Here is a 16,035-nt window from a genome sequence, read left to right on the forward strand (position 1 = left end):
TAAGTTTACAAATACAGTATGCCTACACCTGAGCCATTAGAATACTATTTCAATATCAATATTCAGTAGGCCTATTACTCTTTAATTACTACTAGACCAATATAGAAAGCAATTTTGGTAGTCTCTCAAATTACCTCAGTCAAAAGGGTGGCAGCAAAACATTGTAGTATGTGGCTCTTCCATGTGACACTAACAGAACTGTTTATCCTCATCACAGGACAAATGAGACCACATTTGAGGTCAAGGGAAACAGAGAACATTTGCAACAAGGAAATACAGACAAAAAAAAAACAAGAAAAAAAACAAAACACAAATCTTTTTTTTGTGGTCAACCTTTAAGAGCCTGTTTCAAGTTCAGACAACTCCTGAGTGTGATGATTAAAAAAAAGAAGAAAGGATAATCTGCATGAAATTGACCCAAGTGTCCTGGCCTACCTGAAAAGGTAACGGGAGATGTTTTTGATGGTTGCTGCTGGCAGGCAGGAGCAGGGAGGGACAAGAGGGAAAGAGAATGAGGTTGGAAAAAAAAAGAAAAGAAAAGCAAAAAGGGAGAGCTTAGGACTCCCCTTCAGGCATCCGAACAAGTCTGGACTGTTCTCGTGCTGCCTGTGTTCAGCCCCGCGCGAGCGAGGCTGCCTCGGGAATCAGAAATAGCGTACAGCTTATCATTAGCCTTGACTTCCATCCAGTCTCCTGCAGGGATGCGGGGACAGAGAGCCGTGATAAGAGTTCAGTAGGCTGCAGCGGGGGGAAACGTGGAGCTGACAGGCGTGTGTACTTGAAACGGTGACAGAGGACACCGGTCACTGTGAATACTAATCTTCTGCAGCCGGAGACACTGAACAGGGAGCGACGGCTGGATATGCTACAGGTGGAAAGGTGGGGAGAAGCAGGCTGTGGCCCGGTGCACGGAGAAGAGTGTATCATCCTCAGGTAGGATGCACAGAGGCGGACGGAGGGGGCTCGGTTGTCCCGGGGGACGCACAGTGTCACTGCTGATGTGTGTTGGAGCATTTATGGGTCTAATGAAGAAGGAATTGCAAGAATGCCGGTACTGGAGTTGTGCACACATTTTTGCAGGCTGCAGTTCTCTATTAATTGCAGTAGAGTCGGGTAAACTTTCTCAGCTGTCCGGGTTTTGGAGCTGTATCACCTACAGGTATTGAATGAAAATTGCTACATTTCGGCATTGCTGTGGCCTGCATGTACATGCCGGAAGACTGTAACCCCTCAACTCAGTATTGTAGCTATATACACACTAGCAGGCTGAATTATAGCCAAGGTGCACCGCTCCTAAAAAGCTTTCCCTGGAGCAAAGGATTTGATTTTGAACAAGACCGAACAGACCTGCGTTTATTTCCAAGTTTAACTCATTGTGTAATTATAAAGTTAATTGTAATAAACTGATCTATAGGATAGACAGCGGTGCAGCTCAGCTTATCAGAATTAAGTGAAAGATTCCTCTGGGTGATTATATTTTATTATAATCACAATAAAAAGACTATCAAATTATGATGCAAAGGAAGCATACCCAGATTTATTATTATTATTATTATTATTATTATTATTATTTATAAATTAATCCTGACTAGAACTGCATTTATGTTTCTTTGGCCTTGCAAATATGACTGAGTTAGAGAGTCTTCATTACAGTCTAGCACGCTGACCTCAGCTGAACTCGTTCACTCCGCACTGAGATGGGCATTGTTCCTGCTAGACACTTATTGGGAATCTATGATGCTATAAAATACAGAGGAAGAGAACACTTGGTAGCCTTAGAAGAAGGGAGTGTCACTCCTCCTCTTCCTCCTATGCTTTTGTGTCTTGATTGGTTTCAATTGTCTGTTCCACTTCTGAAGGCACCCTTGCCTTTGCTGTGGTTTGGCTCACGCTAAAAGAAATCCCCTCTCCACTAGTCTGGCTTTTTTTTTTCTTAATGTTGTTTCAAAAATCTTTACCAGGTCTGTTTACACTCCCTCTTCCCCTCTGCCTCACCTTCACTTCCCCCCCTCTCTCATCCTTTCATCCACCTCCTCAGCATTGTCCCAGCCATGCTTGGTTAAGTTTTTGGCGTGTCACTCTGGTGTGTGGATGGCTCTGGACTGATACCAAGTGTGTCATCTATGGAGGACTGCTGGTAGTTACTGTGTGTTTGATGGGTGATAGTCTGTTGTTTGTTAGGGAACAGTTTCTCTATTGTACTCACTGGAGCTTTAGCAAGGGAATATTCTTTTTAGGTCTTCATTACCGTTGAGGTTAAGACTTTTATTGACAGTGGACTTTTCAACTGAAATGAGATTTAGTTGCATTTTGCCCTCTATCTTATTGTTGTGACATTTGATTTGTCACGTTTTTTGTTTCTAATGTTTAATTCTTTTGTTGGTTGTGTGTGTGCTTTGATTGTTACTGGTGCTCAAATGGCTAGTTACTGTACATCCGTTGGATAAAACCACTTGAAAGCCATGAGATTTTGACTTTGGCCTTTTTGTCTCCCTTCATTCATGTCTTTGAATGAGGTGGAAAGCTCATTGTAAATAGCTGTTTGTTCCTGTGAGTGAGGGGAAGAAAAGAGAGAAATGGAAAAATGAGTGCAATTATTTTGGTGGTTTTCTATATCTCGATGGGCTTTTGTTAGTTTTATTAAGCTTGTGCAATCCTTTAACATGGGGATAAGATCAGTGCTCTTTTTGGAACTTGTTCCATCAAGGGGTCATGGGAGATTTCAAAGGCTGCTGTTGAAATGGAGTCGTGTTGTTTAGTTTGGATTAGGAAATGGACTGATAATGCATTCTTGACCCGAAGTGAGAGGTGCTGTATTTGACCTGAGGGCTAGAGGTCAGAGGTTACAGGGTCAGTCTGCCCTGTTTTTGACACCCAGACAGCCAGATAGAAGTGCTATTCCCTGCTGCCGGCTGCTTTGGGGTACCGAGCATGCAAAGTCCTGGCGTGTGGACCTGTGTGTTGGAGAATTGGGTAATTCACTATGACACCCCACCCACCTTTGTCCCCTCTCGGTCCCTCCACCCCCCTGTCCCCCTCGTCCTCCTCTGTCCCTGGACTGATGTCACGCTGAGGGAGCCTGGCTTTTACACAATCCTCCACTCTGTCACAATGCAGTGAGCAGTGGCCCGCCGCCCCCCTGGGAGAATGGCATCTCTGCTAGACTGCTGCTCTGCTGTCCTGCCTGAGCTGTGCTTCCAGCAAAGTACAGCTCAGCTTCTGTGCAGCTCATTACTGAAGGTCTGGGATGCTGCTCCCTCTCTGTTTTTTCTTCTTGTTTCTCAAAGGTTCACTTCTTCTTCTGTCACTGCTCTTTCGTACAGGTTGTGTTTTCTGCTCAGTTTTCACTTCTTTCCCAATGAGGAGGGTGTTGAGCAGCACTGTGCAACTGTGTCATTGACCTTTTAACCCATGTGCTTGGTTTAATTCCCAGGTGGGCCACAGTGGGCGTGGCCATACCCATAAGTCAATTACTTCATCCTTTTAAAATTCCAGGTGTGGAGGCCGCCCTAGGAATGTACTAAGTAAAGGCGCTATGGGTATCCTTAAATAACACTATACTGTAATAAAATGGAAGTATATTTTAAGAGGTGCGTCACTCCCATAGTTAGAGCGTTTTTTTTTTTATAACATTAGCAATGCTTATTTAATGCATACCAGCAGGACTGTATGCACATCCAGACTATTAGTGTGTTTGTGTGTTGGGTAAGCAAAATTAAGGGAAGAAGGAAGGAGAGAGGTATTTTGAAATCCATTCTGAATGATGCTTTCAACATTTATTGCCACCTCTTTTAGTCGTCAGCTGCCGTTTTTAATGGCCTGCAAGTCATTATTTCCTTTCAATTATGATCAGTTAAATTAGCCAGGCCGTAACTGCTTAGAGTACTGTAAACAGGCTGTGGGTAGGCTGTGGTCTAAAAACCAGGTTTAAATAATAAAACCAGAAAGAAACTTTGGTTCGTTAGATTCCACTCAGGAAACAGAAAAATAACATGAAAGGTGAGCAAGCTGGTGTGGTTCTTAATTGTACATAATTTCATTTTATAGGTGTTGAAGACTTAAAATAAAGGCATTCAATCTGGAAAAGGGAAAGGGGCAATACATTTGGAATACATTAGGCTTGTGTGTGTTGCATGTTTGGGACAAAAATCCTGAGGCTGTTGGCTTTGTGGGTCTCCATCATACCAAGGGAACAAACATTTATGGGTAATTATGAGATTCTGGCTTCAGGCAATGTCTGACACAAATTAAAACAGGACCAGCCCAACTGACTCATCTGTCCATTTTCAGTAATGCAGAGTAATACAGAGTCCTGTCTGTGTAATATATATATATGTATATTCATTGTATGAAATGGGTTATTATGGTGAATCTTTATGTAACTGTTGTAGGGACAACAGATCCAGCCCAACTCTAAAATGGTTAATGATCCTGATTCTTGAAATCAGTGAGTATGGAGGCTGTAAAAGTGTAGTACTCTACATCTTGATTACAGTAATGTACACGATACACAAAGTATTACAGCAACATGGGAGAACCTTCAAGTAGTTTCTGTCTGATGTAAATATTATTGAGCCTGTCAGTCTGAGTGTATCAACTGTAGCTCTCTTTCATGTGGGCTAGTTCAAACTGAGGCATTCTGACAGTCTGCTTTGGGTCACGGTTGGTGTTCCAGCACAATACCAGGCAAGGCAAAAGTACCAGCTTCCAGATGATATTGATATCCTTTACAGTCCTATACAGGCCCAGTAAATCATTTCTATCTGCTGCTGTCACTTATACGAATGTAAAGACATTTGATTTGATCAACTGAAATAGTTCCTCATGGTTTTGCTCCTGCCATTGTTTACTGTGCCCACCACAGCACTACAGAGTAGATCTGACGTTTTGCTTAATGGCTCCACATCTGTCAGCTATTTGCAGTAGCTGCTCTGTTGTGCATCACCTCTCTGAAGAGGCGTGTAAATAAGGGTTGTCATGGAAAGAAATGCTCCATGTCACCGGTAATGGAATTCTCTCCTCAGATGAAAGCTGTCCCTCAAACTAGCTGAGAGTGCTAGTTTTGTCCATAACGTGACGTGTAAAGGTGATGCAGGGGCAGCAAGTAATCTACAGTTGAGAAGGGACGGCGTTCTTTCTGACTCATTCTAGAAAAGATTGGCCAAGAATCTCTGTATCACTTTTTCCAGGTCAAATTGATTCTCCATCAGGTTCAGGGGTCTGCATTTCAGATGTAACCTATAACAGAGACAACGCAAGTCAACAGTCCTTTTTGTCCATAACCTGTGAGTTGAGGTTGATGGCAGTAGTGATATGGGGCATGCTGTGGAGAATGGTATGACCCTCCTCACTCTTGAAACAAAAAGAGGCCTCTCTGACCAAAGGACCTTTGTTTGTCTGCTCTAATGAGGGCAGTGAGGACACAGAGAGAGAGACAACATATAGGCAGCATTGCAGTATTGGTGCATGTCTCTTGCATACATTATTTTCATGTGTCTTGGTGTACCATGATGTATGTACTTTCTGTTTAGAATAATAATAACTCAAACAACTAATTTTATCTAGTCAAAACAATACCTGATACCTAAAAGTGCAGCATTTTGATGTAGACACTGACATATTTTGGTAATGAAAATTGAAACTAATTGAATTTGATCAACAAAAATGTGTAGGAGCCCTGGGTAAACTTTAGCTCATTGGTGGACAATTACATCCACTTTCAACATCAGTTCTTTGCGCGTGAGTGCAGTGGTAGGGACCAGTGCTGAAAGGGATTTTAACTGCAATATAAACAACCAAGAAACTCTAACATACATAAATCTGGTATTGTTAGTGTTTTTGTCAGACGAACTAGCACAGTGGAGCTGGTTTCCTTTGACTATTACCTTTTTCCACCTGTTCTTAGCTAAATCATATGTTTTTTTCTGGCTTTACTATAACATCTTGGAATGTCACAGAGAAAGACTTCCAACTGTGGGATTATCCCAGGACAATAATGCTTTAAAGCAAATATAAGAGGACCATGTAGTAACATCTTAGAGAGATGTTTTGGGGCCTTGAAGTCTGTGAAGTTGTTAACAGATTTTCATAATTTTCAAAACGCCACTGTCACAAATATATTAGAAGTTACAAGGAAACAGCATTTTGGGGGTGTCTTCCTTCCATAATTCAACATATTTTCAGTTTAAACAAATTCAGCCACTCGTGTAATTTTGAAAGTTGTGAACTTTCAGGTTTTATGTGATGGGATGGTCAGTTTTTGTTCCGCCTACTGGTACACCATGAAGTAACTACTAAAATATGCTGTTTGGGAGTAATGGAATTTGAATTTATTGTTAAGTGTATGTTATGATATGGAGAATTAGCTAACAAGGTAAAAAAGTAATTTTTCATTTAATTGTGACTTTAACAGGCTCATTACCCATGAATACATGAATATTTTTGGGCATTACAGCTGCTTAAAAATACTTTATTCAGTGTCAGTGGTACTGAAACAATCTCCCTCAAGGCTTGAATGCATGTATGTCGAGCAGTTTATTTTCCAAAAATGATAGTCAATAGCAATTAATGGATATTAAGAGGAAATTTGAAAGCAGTATTGGAAACAGATCTTTTTTATTTGGCCAGGCTGTTTAACAGTGAGTTTGCAAAGTGTTATGGACATAATAAAAAGCTGCAGTTGTCCTGTGTGTGCCCAGGTTGTGAAGATGTGGAGCTGGGCTTTCTCTGCGGCTGTCCTGCTGTCCTCTGTGAGACAGGCTGAAGCTCAGGGTAAAACACTTGGTTCATTCATTAACCAACCCATTATCTTTCCAGTTAGCACATCAGCCCCATGAGTTCTCATACTGTTTGTGTTTGTCTGTATGTATGTGCGTGCCTGTATGTATGTATATGTGTCTGTATGTGCTCACATTTGTATTTCAGGCAGGTGTAATAATGTGCGAGCAGCAGACATTGTTTTCCTGGTTGATGGGTCTTCCAGTATTGGCAGAGCCAACTTCCTGCAGGTGAAGGGCTTCATGGCTGGCATCATCAAGCCATTTGCCAGCTCTGTCAGCCAGGCAGGGATTCGGTTTGGGGCTGTCCAGTACAGTGACACCTCCAGGTGACTATCAGAGTGAACCTTTACCTCACCACTTTCCTGTGTGTGCAGTAACAGAGCATCTTACTCCAGGTGCACAGGTGCTGTATTGATGCACGTTTTGTTCCCGCCAGGGTTGAGTTCACCTTTACCACCTACCTGAATGGCACAGAGCTGGTCAGTGCTGTGGAGAACCTTAACTACAAGGGCGGAAACACTCGCACTGGCGCTGGCCTCAAGTTTGTCGCCGACAACTTCTTTAACCCCACGTCCAGTCGGGATGTCCCGAAGGTCTGTAAGGAGCAGAGTAAATTTTTTGACGAAACATCATTAGATAAGAACATATCTGACATAGTGCTTCCTCTGTTTCCTCTTTTTTCCTCTGGGTCCTCCTTACCTTTCAGATCACTATACTCATCACGGATGGGAAGTCACAAGACAGCGTACAGGAGCCAGCACAGAAGCTGCGCAGTCAGGGAGTGCAGGTTTTTGGAGTTGGTAGGTGTCTCATCTGCAGAGGGTTTTTCTTGTCTCATTCTGTGCCTTTTGGAATTATTCTAAGCTTGCTTATGAACCAATGTGTGTTCTGTTTTTACCTTTTTCTTTGTCTGTCAGGTATAAAGAGTGCAGACAGGAATGAACTGGCTGAGATATCTTCCCAGCCCAGCAGTGATTTCACCTCCTTTGTTGGGGAATTCAAACTGCTGAGCACACTTCTTCCTCTTGTGAGCCCCAGAGTGTGTTCCAGCTCAGGAGGAGTGTATGCTAGCGATGGTATCTGTTACAACTTAACCACAACATTACACTGAAATGCACAGTCACACATAAACAGACACATAAATTCTCCATCAGATTGTAATGCTGCATATAACTTAATCCATGTCTCATCCTGTCTCCCACCATCATTAATCTCCTCTCCTCTCCTCTCCTCTCCTCTCCTCTCCTCTCTCCTTGCAGAGGCATTTTCTGGTCCGTCCAACATCCAGTTCACAGGCCAGACCTCTGATTCTCTCAGGTTTCGCTGGAGTGCTGCTGGTGGGCCTGTGAGTGGCTATGTGGTCCAGTACACGCCACTCTCTGGCCTGGGCCAGCCTATCACCGCAGAGTTGCGTCAGGTGGGCAAAATTGTTGAAAGACATTGTGTTGATTCCTGACTGACACTCAGGGATGGGCAGCAGTGCACTTGAATGACCTAGATTCAAGTGGCTAATTGCAGTTTTGGGAGCCAAAGCAGAGAGTAACATGCTTTCAGGCTGAGTATGAACATGTCTAATGGGTGGATCTTCACTTGATGTGCTCTAGAGATTAGATTTTGGCAGAGAATAGAGTGAAATTCCCATCTATCTGCCCTGACAGACATGACGGAGGGAGATGAATGCCATAGCTTAGCCGTCTATTGCAGTCATTAGCTTTGCCAAAACTTGTTTTGTGTTTGTTTTCTGCTGATGACCTCTGTCTCTCCTGCAGGAGACTGTCGCTGCCAGTCAGAGGACCTTCACGGCACGAGAGCTGAGGTCAGGGACAGACTACCTGGTGACTGTCATCGCCCAATACCCCAACAGTGTGGGAGAGTCTGTCTCTGCCAAGCAACGAACCAGTGAGTAAAAAGAGAAAGACTCCTACAAGGGCAGCAGGGAGACATTTGTCAAGATGCTAAAGCAGCCTCTCAACTATCCCACCAAAATGTGAGAGAGAACCATTCACACTCTTACTACTACGTTTACTTCAACCCCCCTCCCCCCATTGCCACTTTTTATCCTTCTTTTTCCATCGCCACCATCCCATTCACATCTCTCTCTCTCAGGATCCTTGCCTGGGGTGTCCAGTCTACGTCTGGTGCAGGCGGGCTTCTTCTCTCTCTCTGTGGCCTGGGACCGGCCTTCAACTCCTGTCCAGGGCTACAGACTCACCTATGGACCACGAGGTCAGACACACATGCCCACTTTCTTTCACTGTCTTTCTCCTGTCTCTCTCTCTCTCCCTCTTTTCAGCCCCCGTCTGACAATCTGACATCTCCATTTTTTTATAACATTTAAACATCTATAGAACATCTACAGAGAACTGTATTAGCAGATTTATTCCATAAATCATCTCGCGATCCCCCAAAATATCTCATGACCCTCTGGGGGGTCCCAACCCCAAGTTTGAGAACTACACTATAGAACTCAGAAAGCTCTTTTCTCTTTTCTCAACTAATTTTTTTTACCTGTTATGACAGAAATACTTATCTTGTCACAAAAACGTTCTCTGCAGAATGAAGTATGACAGTGAAAAATTGAGGAAGAAAAGGAGCAACATTAGTGGGTAACAATTAACCTGTTGGTGGCAAGTTGGAAACATGTCTAGAATTTACAGCAGTCATAGTTGAGTATGGGGAACATGAGCTTCTCTCACACCTTATGCTGCCCTCAGGCTCTGGCTGTCATTGAGGAGTTTATTGCCCAATCATTACCTAAAATATCAAATACATTTTCTCATCGGCAGTCTTCACATTAAATAGGTAGACAAAACCTTTACTTATGTCAAGTAGGGTTAGCAATTTTGCTCCTACCTTTCTAGAGACAGGGTGTGGCCAGATCATAATGGTATAAAGATGTCTGGGATGCCATGATTCATGAAAGAAAAGTGGCCCCTGGGGATTGATATAAACAGCCTCTCCAACTGTAAGGCTGAGAGTAGCACAAGCAGCTCGTCAGATACTCATTTAAGGATGTGGCAGGAGTGCCAGTCTCACATGGAGCACCTCTTCTGACTGGTTAAGCTGGCGCATGTGTGTGTTTATTTAATTCAGGTCAGTGTGTATTTTGTAATGAGCGGTGTGATGTTTGTACCTGTTTCTGTGTCTGCCGGTTCTAGCAAGTGTACGCCTTTGAGACTGATAAATCAAGTAAAAAGGCTCACAGACAGATACAGATAGACACAGACAGAGATGCAGTCACACACCCACCCACACACGCACACACACATTGTGCATTGCTTCCTTCAGAAAGCTCAGGGCCCGTCAAGCTCAGTGCCCTTGCAGCCCTGCACTCAAAGCTGCATATTTCTCCTTGGCTGGCAGGCCGCCATGCTCAGGCATCGTGAGGTAGACAGAAGGAACTTAGTGAATTGTGTAAAACATCCCACATTTTTGCAACTAGTTGTCTGCTTGTTTGTCTATTGACATATATAGTTTGTGATCACTATTTGTGCACTAATTGCTGCTCTAAATCTTGTCCTGTGATTGGTTGGCTGGGAGAGTAGGTCAGCCAGCGGCTCAGCTATTGGAGCAATCTCTGTCTGCCGACTCCACATCCGTCACCTTGGAGTCACTTCAGCCTGACACAGAGTACGTCATCAGCCTCTACCCCCTGTTCCCCCGAAACTCTGCCTCCCCCTCCGTCCTCAACGCCCGCACATGTGAGTCCAGCCTTCTCCACCATGCTGTTACTGTTATATGATGATGGCTTTTATTTTTATCAATCTCAATCAATACACACAATATACTATTGTACATTCTGTAATAAATACAAGATGGATAGCAGGTGGCTATGGTATATATACTTGATGATATAACCCAAACTATTAGTCATACTGTTTCCTTGTGGTTGGAATGATTTCCATAGCAATTAGCAAATATTATTCACGTCTTCAAACCCTTTGTCTGTGTGTGTGTGTGTGTGTGTGTGTGTGTGCATGTGTTTGTGTCAGTGCGCCTTGAGGCGGTGCAGCAGTTGTCGGTGGAGACGGAGTCAGAGGGTAGTGTTCGGGTGCGGTGGAGAGGCGTCGGCGGGGCCAGGGCCTACCGTCTGGTCTGGGGACCATTTACAGGTCAGGAACCTACAGACAAACACCAACACACATTAACATCTTCCACTTCTACTGTCATCATTTTCTACTTACTTGCATAAATACACTGTTGTGTACATTTTTTTGAACCTCTAACATGCTCCTCTCTTCTTTTCTGTCTTTCTGTCCACAAAGGCCGAAATGTTGACACTGTTGAGGTTGCCGGTGACAGCGAGTCTCACACTTTGTCCAGCCTGCAGCCCGACACTGAGTACATTGTCACCATCTTCCCCCTCTATGAGGGCAACACAGAGGGTCCTGTAGCAACAGCCAGGTTCAAGATAGGTATGTGTAATTCCAGTAGTACACCATAGCACTAAAGCTCACTCTTTTTCTCTCTCACTCTGTCCATTGCACCCTCTCACTCACAAAACACACACACACACACAGTCTCTCAATCAAATTGTACAGCGATACTCCTCAAAATTCAGGGAATGTGACTTAAGAAAAACCACAATGTCATTCTATTTTTGTCTTTTCATTTTTTTTTATCAGTATTGTAGTAAATATAGCAAGTGAAAGAATGCTTTTTGAAAAGCTGCTTGTTTTCAGTTGTGTCTAGCCAAGTACAGGGAGAGGAAGGCCAGGGGAATGGAAAGCAGAGATAGAGAGGGTGGCCAAGAATCTTCTCTGTTGTTGTTTTCCGTCTCTGTTCTGAAAAACTACAGATGTTACTGTTTAGTTCTGTTTAAGGAACATTTCTAGCACACCTACACACTCATTATACACACGCACCATCTGCCTCTTGTGACTAATGCCGGAATGGCTTGACTTCAGTGGGATCTGTGTTATTTGAATGAAGGCTGAGTCACTGCAGGGCCGCTGTGCTGAATAGAGAGCTGGGAGATATGGAGGAAAAGCCTGGTGTGCTCTGGTTCTGCTACTAAAGAGATGAGATGTATACAATACTCTATAAACCGCACTAACCTAAACTTTAGCTATGCTTGTTTCTCTCTTGTTGTTTCTGTGTAAACCAGCAGAGTTACAGCTCTTTGTTATGTCTAACTCTTTCTCATGAGGGATTTTTTGCTGCTTTCACACTGAAAAAGCATTTTCAACTCAATTCCAGTGAGGACCACATTGAGATATTAGAATGGGCCAGTCGAGCGGCAGGCATTAATTTATGATATATTTGACTTTGTTTTTAATGTCTCATATAGCCTTGTAACAAATAGGCTGCCTGACATCAAGTTCATGTCCTAAAAGTAGAGACCTGAGCTGTGGGCAGAAAGTGGCGAGAAAGTGTTAGTCTGTCATGCGGGACCTGTGGGATGATTTGTTGATCTTCGTCACAGGGAGCATTTGTTCACACATATTGCTTCCAACCACATTCAGCACACAGGCAGCCTGAGGGCAGAGCTGTGGCGTTGTGTCTGGGATGAAAGAGGCAAACTGCCTCACTGTAATCCATTCAGTTCTCTTTGCCAGTATAGTGGCACATGCTCAACATTGTGGATTTGTAAACATTTCACAACTGATTTTTTGGAACGCTCAAGAACATAAAATCTCCCATTCTGCCATGAATGTGTTCAATTTGTGCAAAGCCACTAACTAAAGTCAGAAAATGAGCAGAATTTTCCCATTGCATTTGGCTGTTCTACAAATGCAAATCTTTGTTTGGAAGGTTTTCGCTGTGGCATGCATATTTGTGATCATTTGGGTCTCTGTAGTTTCACATTGGGGTCGCTGAGATGCTGTTATGTCATAAAGAAAAGCTAAGTTACATAGCAACTCTCATCCTGAAGCATGGTAACAGCAGTCCCTCGCTGGCTAGGAAGTTTCCTTACACATCTCATCGGTAGGCTACTACACTTTTCCTCATGACAGATGAGATATGTGGGCTGTACCCTCAAAGTGCTCAGTTTCCCTCAGTCTTGTAATTGACATGAGACTCTGTGTTACATGTGTCAGGGTGGCGGCCCAGTGTGAAGTCTTGTTGGACAGACCAGAATTTCTAGCAGCATCCCTGCAGCTAGGACGTGCTTTGAAAGTGTGTTGGAGAGTGTGAGGGCTGAGTCTCTTTAAGGCAAATTTTAGTGTGCGAGCTGCCGCGGTTACCGCATTACCGCGGTAACGCAATCACGTCACGCCCACCGTCAATCTGATCACCGCTTCACCGCTGGGTTTTGTTTTTCCGTTTATTTTAGGCCTATTGTTTATGTTCCAATTTTGCTTGTAAAAGTTATGTGATCTGAAATAAATGCAATACTATTTTTTTAAAATAATAATAATAATTATAATAACTGTATAGCCTATTTTCTTCAGCCATGTGTTCGAAAGTTTCCACTCACAGTTGCTCAGTAAACGTTCTGATCGGAGAACGTGCCACCCAGAGCGTGCTTTGCAACTGTTGGCTCCGGAAAGTCTTGGCTTCAAATTAGGCTAAAAACATGGATCTTGTAGCGAAACCCAACATTGCTTCCCCTGTTTGGGAACATTTTGGCTTTGAGCCCGATGAAGAGGGAAAGCCAAAGAATTTAGATGAGGCAGTATGCCGCATTTGCAGCAAGAAAATCAACGTCATGCGAGGAAACACGACAAATCTAGCATCGCATCTTAGGATCACTCATCGCCCGTTATACGATGCAATGAAAGACACCCCATCTACCTCTGGAGGTACCGGCTCGGCACTAACTTACGTCAGGTAGGAGTCTCCAAGGCGTTTGCCAGAGTGACTAAATACAACCGGGACCGCAACAAGTGGTGAGCCCTTACAACAACTGTAACACTGTTCTGAGGTTTAAATATTTTTTTTATGGCGGTTACCACGACGGTTTGAATGGCTTCGGTAATTTGTGCGTAAGGGAAAAAATCAATACTGCGGCAGCTCTAGTGTGCGATAATATGCTCTGTGTGTCAACTGGAACTTACTATTCCTACTAGCTGCTGCTGTAGCCAAGGCTGGCAGGATGATTTGAACCCAGATTCACACACAGGCTGGATCAAACCGCATGACAGGATTTGAGAATGACACATATGCTCTAAAGGATCAGAACAGTATTTTTAGAACACCTACAAGCCATCTGTTAATTTAGTGATGGCTTCATGCTACTTACTTTTCTGTGCTGGGTAGCAAAACTCCAGCATTTCTGTATTCTGCATTCTATGCTATGCCATGGTAATTATTTATTTTATTTTCTGTTACATTTACAGTGAATCATACTGTAATTGTACAAATCATTTCAAGCCCACGAATTCTATAAATTTGTTGTTCTTGGTTTTGCTGTGAAAGAGTACATGTTGCTATTTTAGCCACAATGTGGCTATTAAGGGGCAGTGCAAATGGGTCTCAGACCAGCAATGCTGCATTTCTATATGTAGCATTTTCATTGGCTGGCCTATGGGAATGAAGCTTTACTGCACATTATTTTACTTGTGTTTTCCTCAGAGCGGCAGGTCCTTAGGGCAGCTACTACTGGCCCCTCCTCTATCCGCCTCACCTGGAAGCTCATTCAGTCCTCCAGAGGGTATCGCCTGGAGTGGAGGCAGGGGGAAGGTCAGATGCGCACCCACACACTCACACACTCACACACTCACACACTCATACTCACAGCACATGCACGCTTAGAAATTCACTGTAAAAACATATTTTTAAGTAGGGCTGGGCGATATGGAAAAAATTGTTAGCGTGATTATAAGAAATTATTTTGATGTCGATATGTAACAGTATCTGCTAACATATGCAAAATCAACTGATGTTCATTACATATATACATATAATATAAAGTATGATATAACTGTAATTTTCAAATAGTATTCCCTAATTTGTTTCAAACCTCATTTTGTGAATTTTAGTTTGTATTTGCTTTTTATCAGTAATTAAGCCAACAGTATTGTGTATCACGATAACTCAACATCATTATTTCATCACAATATGATTCGAAAAAAATATAGCCTAGTATTGAATTATTGCCCAACCCTACTTTTAAGTTACATAAGTATACACACTTCTGTCTCCAGGTGGCCGTGTGCAGAGCCAGTCCTTCCCTAGAGGGACCACCAGCTATGAGCTGGCCGGCCTTCAGCCCAACACAGAATATATCATCACCCTGTACACGCTGTATGAAGGTCGAGAGGAGGCCACACCTGTCTCCACCACATCCAGAGGTCAGCGACATGGCCAGGGGCACAACTCTTGGGTTATCTTGCAGGTCATGCTTGTGCCAGGGTTGGATTCCATGCAGTTCTGAATATGTTTTCATGCGGATATTTATATATAAAGGTTTCTTTATGCACGTCTACTACTTTCTCCTTGCTGTCCTACCCCTCTGATGTTGCAGAGGAGCAGCCAGTGGGGCGAGTGTCCAACCTGCGAGTGGTGGAGTCTCTGGGCAGCACTGCAAGGCTTGGCTGGACGGGGGTGGCTGGGGCCACGCAGTACCGCATCCTTATCCTTAACACTGAGGGTACACTGACCGATTTTGTTTCTTATTTGTATTAATATTATTAAGCCATGTTGATTTTGGTATTGCCCTATTGTGAATAAATAAATCTGTGCATGAAAGGATGAGTGTGAATATAGTGTCCATGTGTGTTTCGTCTCATCTCAGCGGGGACAGAGGAAACCCGCAGTATCCCTGGAAACCAGACGACCCTTGACCTCAGAGACCTGACAGTGGGAGTGTCTTATGGTGTCAGTGTGACAGCACTGGTGGGAGACAATGCAGGAGAGCCAGTGACTGTCTACATCAAACCGGGTGAGACAAGCAGTTGCATTATACGCTGCTGTATGCTTCATCCCGTTTGACTGGGTTAAGGCCAGCAGGTGTTGTTTGCTTGTCTGCTTGATAAATACCTTCAGCGTTCGGCCTGCACGGTTAATGCCCGGCACCTCTGAGATGAATGGTACCAGGGGATGTTTCCAGGCAAGCCCATGCAGACACAATAACACAGAACCTTTTGGACGGTGGGGAGGTGCTGTGTTACACAGCAATAGAAACCAAAGCTAGCTGGAAAATCTAGATAATAGGGTGGGGAAACCAAAAATTCACAGACAGTTACTAATGTAATTCATCCTGTTCTGCCTCTCCTTGATTAATCATGTTCCGTTCGTCTTTTTTTTTTTTTTTTTTTAAGTTTAATCACTTTTACCTGACTGAGGTATAAAACACTGAACACTGAACTTT

General features: G+C 43.4%; 1 protein-coding gene across 1 annotated transcript in view; it reads left to right on the top strand.

Annotated features, from left to right (window-relative positions):
- Window positions 1–719: 719 nt before the first annotated feature.
- The window catches only part of col7a1 (collagen, type VII, alpha 1), a 62,722-nt gene continuing 47,406 nt past the window's right edge, over window positions 720–16,035 (top strand). Inside the window, exons 1-17 of the mRNA XM_071536753.1 lie at window positions 720–933; window positions 6,699–6,771; window positions 6,925–7,105; window positions 7,216–7,372; window positions 7,486–7,579; window positions 7,697–7,855; window positions 8,039–8,196; window positions 8,549–8,678; window positions 8,886–9,005; window positions 10,325–10,480; window positions 10,772–10,891; window positions 11,045–11,194; window positions 11,514–11,522; window positions 14,298–14,405; window positions 14,870–15,016; window positions 15,190–15,315; window positions 15,460–15,606. Coding sequence (XP_071392854.1) covers window positions 6,708–6,771; window positions 6,925–7,105; window positions 7,216–7,372; window positions 7,486–7,579; window positions 7,697–7,855; window positions 8,039–8,196; window positions 8,549–8,678; window positions 8,886–9,005; window positions 10,325–10,480; window positions 10,772–10,891; window positions 11,045–11,194; window positions 11,514–11,522; window positions 14,298–14,405; window positions 14,870–15,016; window positions 15,190–15,315; window positions 15,460–15,606 — 2,026 coding nt within the window. The 5' untranslated portion in view covers window positions 720–933; window positions 6,699–6,707. The remainder of the gene's footprint in view (window positions 934–6,698; window positions 6,772–6,924; window positions 7,106–7,215; window positions 7,373–7,485; window positions 7,580–7,696; window positions 7,856–8,038; window positions 8,197–8,548; window positions 8,679–8,885; window positions 9,006–10,324; window positions 10,481–10,771; window positions 10,892–11,044; window positions 11,195–11,513; window positions 11,523–14,297; window positions 14,406–14,869; window positions 15,017–15,189; window positions 15,316–15,459; window positions 15,607–16,035) is intronic.

The sequence above is a fragment of the Centroberyx affinis genome, unplaced genomic scaffold, assembly GCF_046629955.1.
Source record: "Centroberyx affinis isolate AG114_WGS23_722 - 3 ecotype Tasmania unplaced genomic scaffold, CSIRO-AGI_Caff_v1 ptg002933l_1, whole genome shotgun sequence".
Classification (NCBI taxonomy): Eukaryota; Metazoa; Chordata; class Actinopteri; order Beryciformes; family Berycidae; genus Centroberyx; species Centroberyx affinis.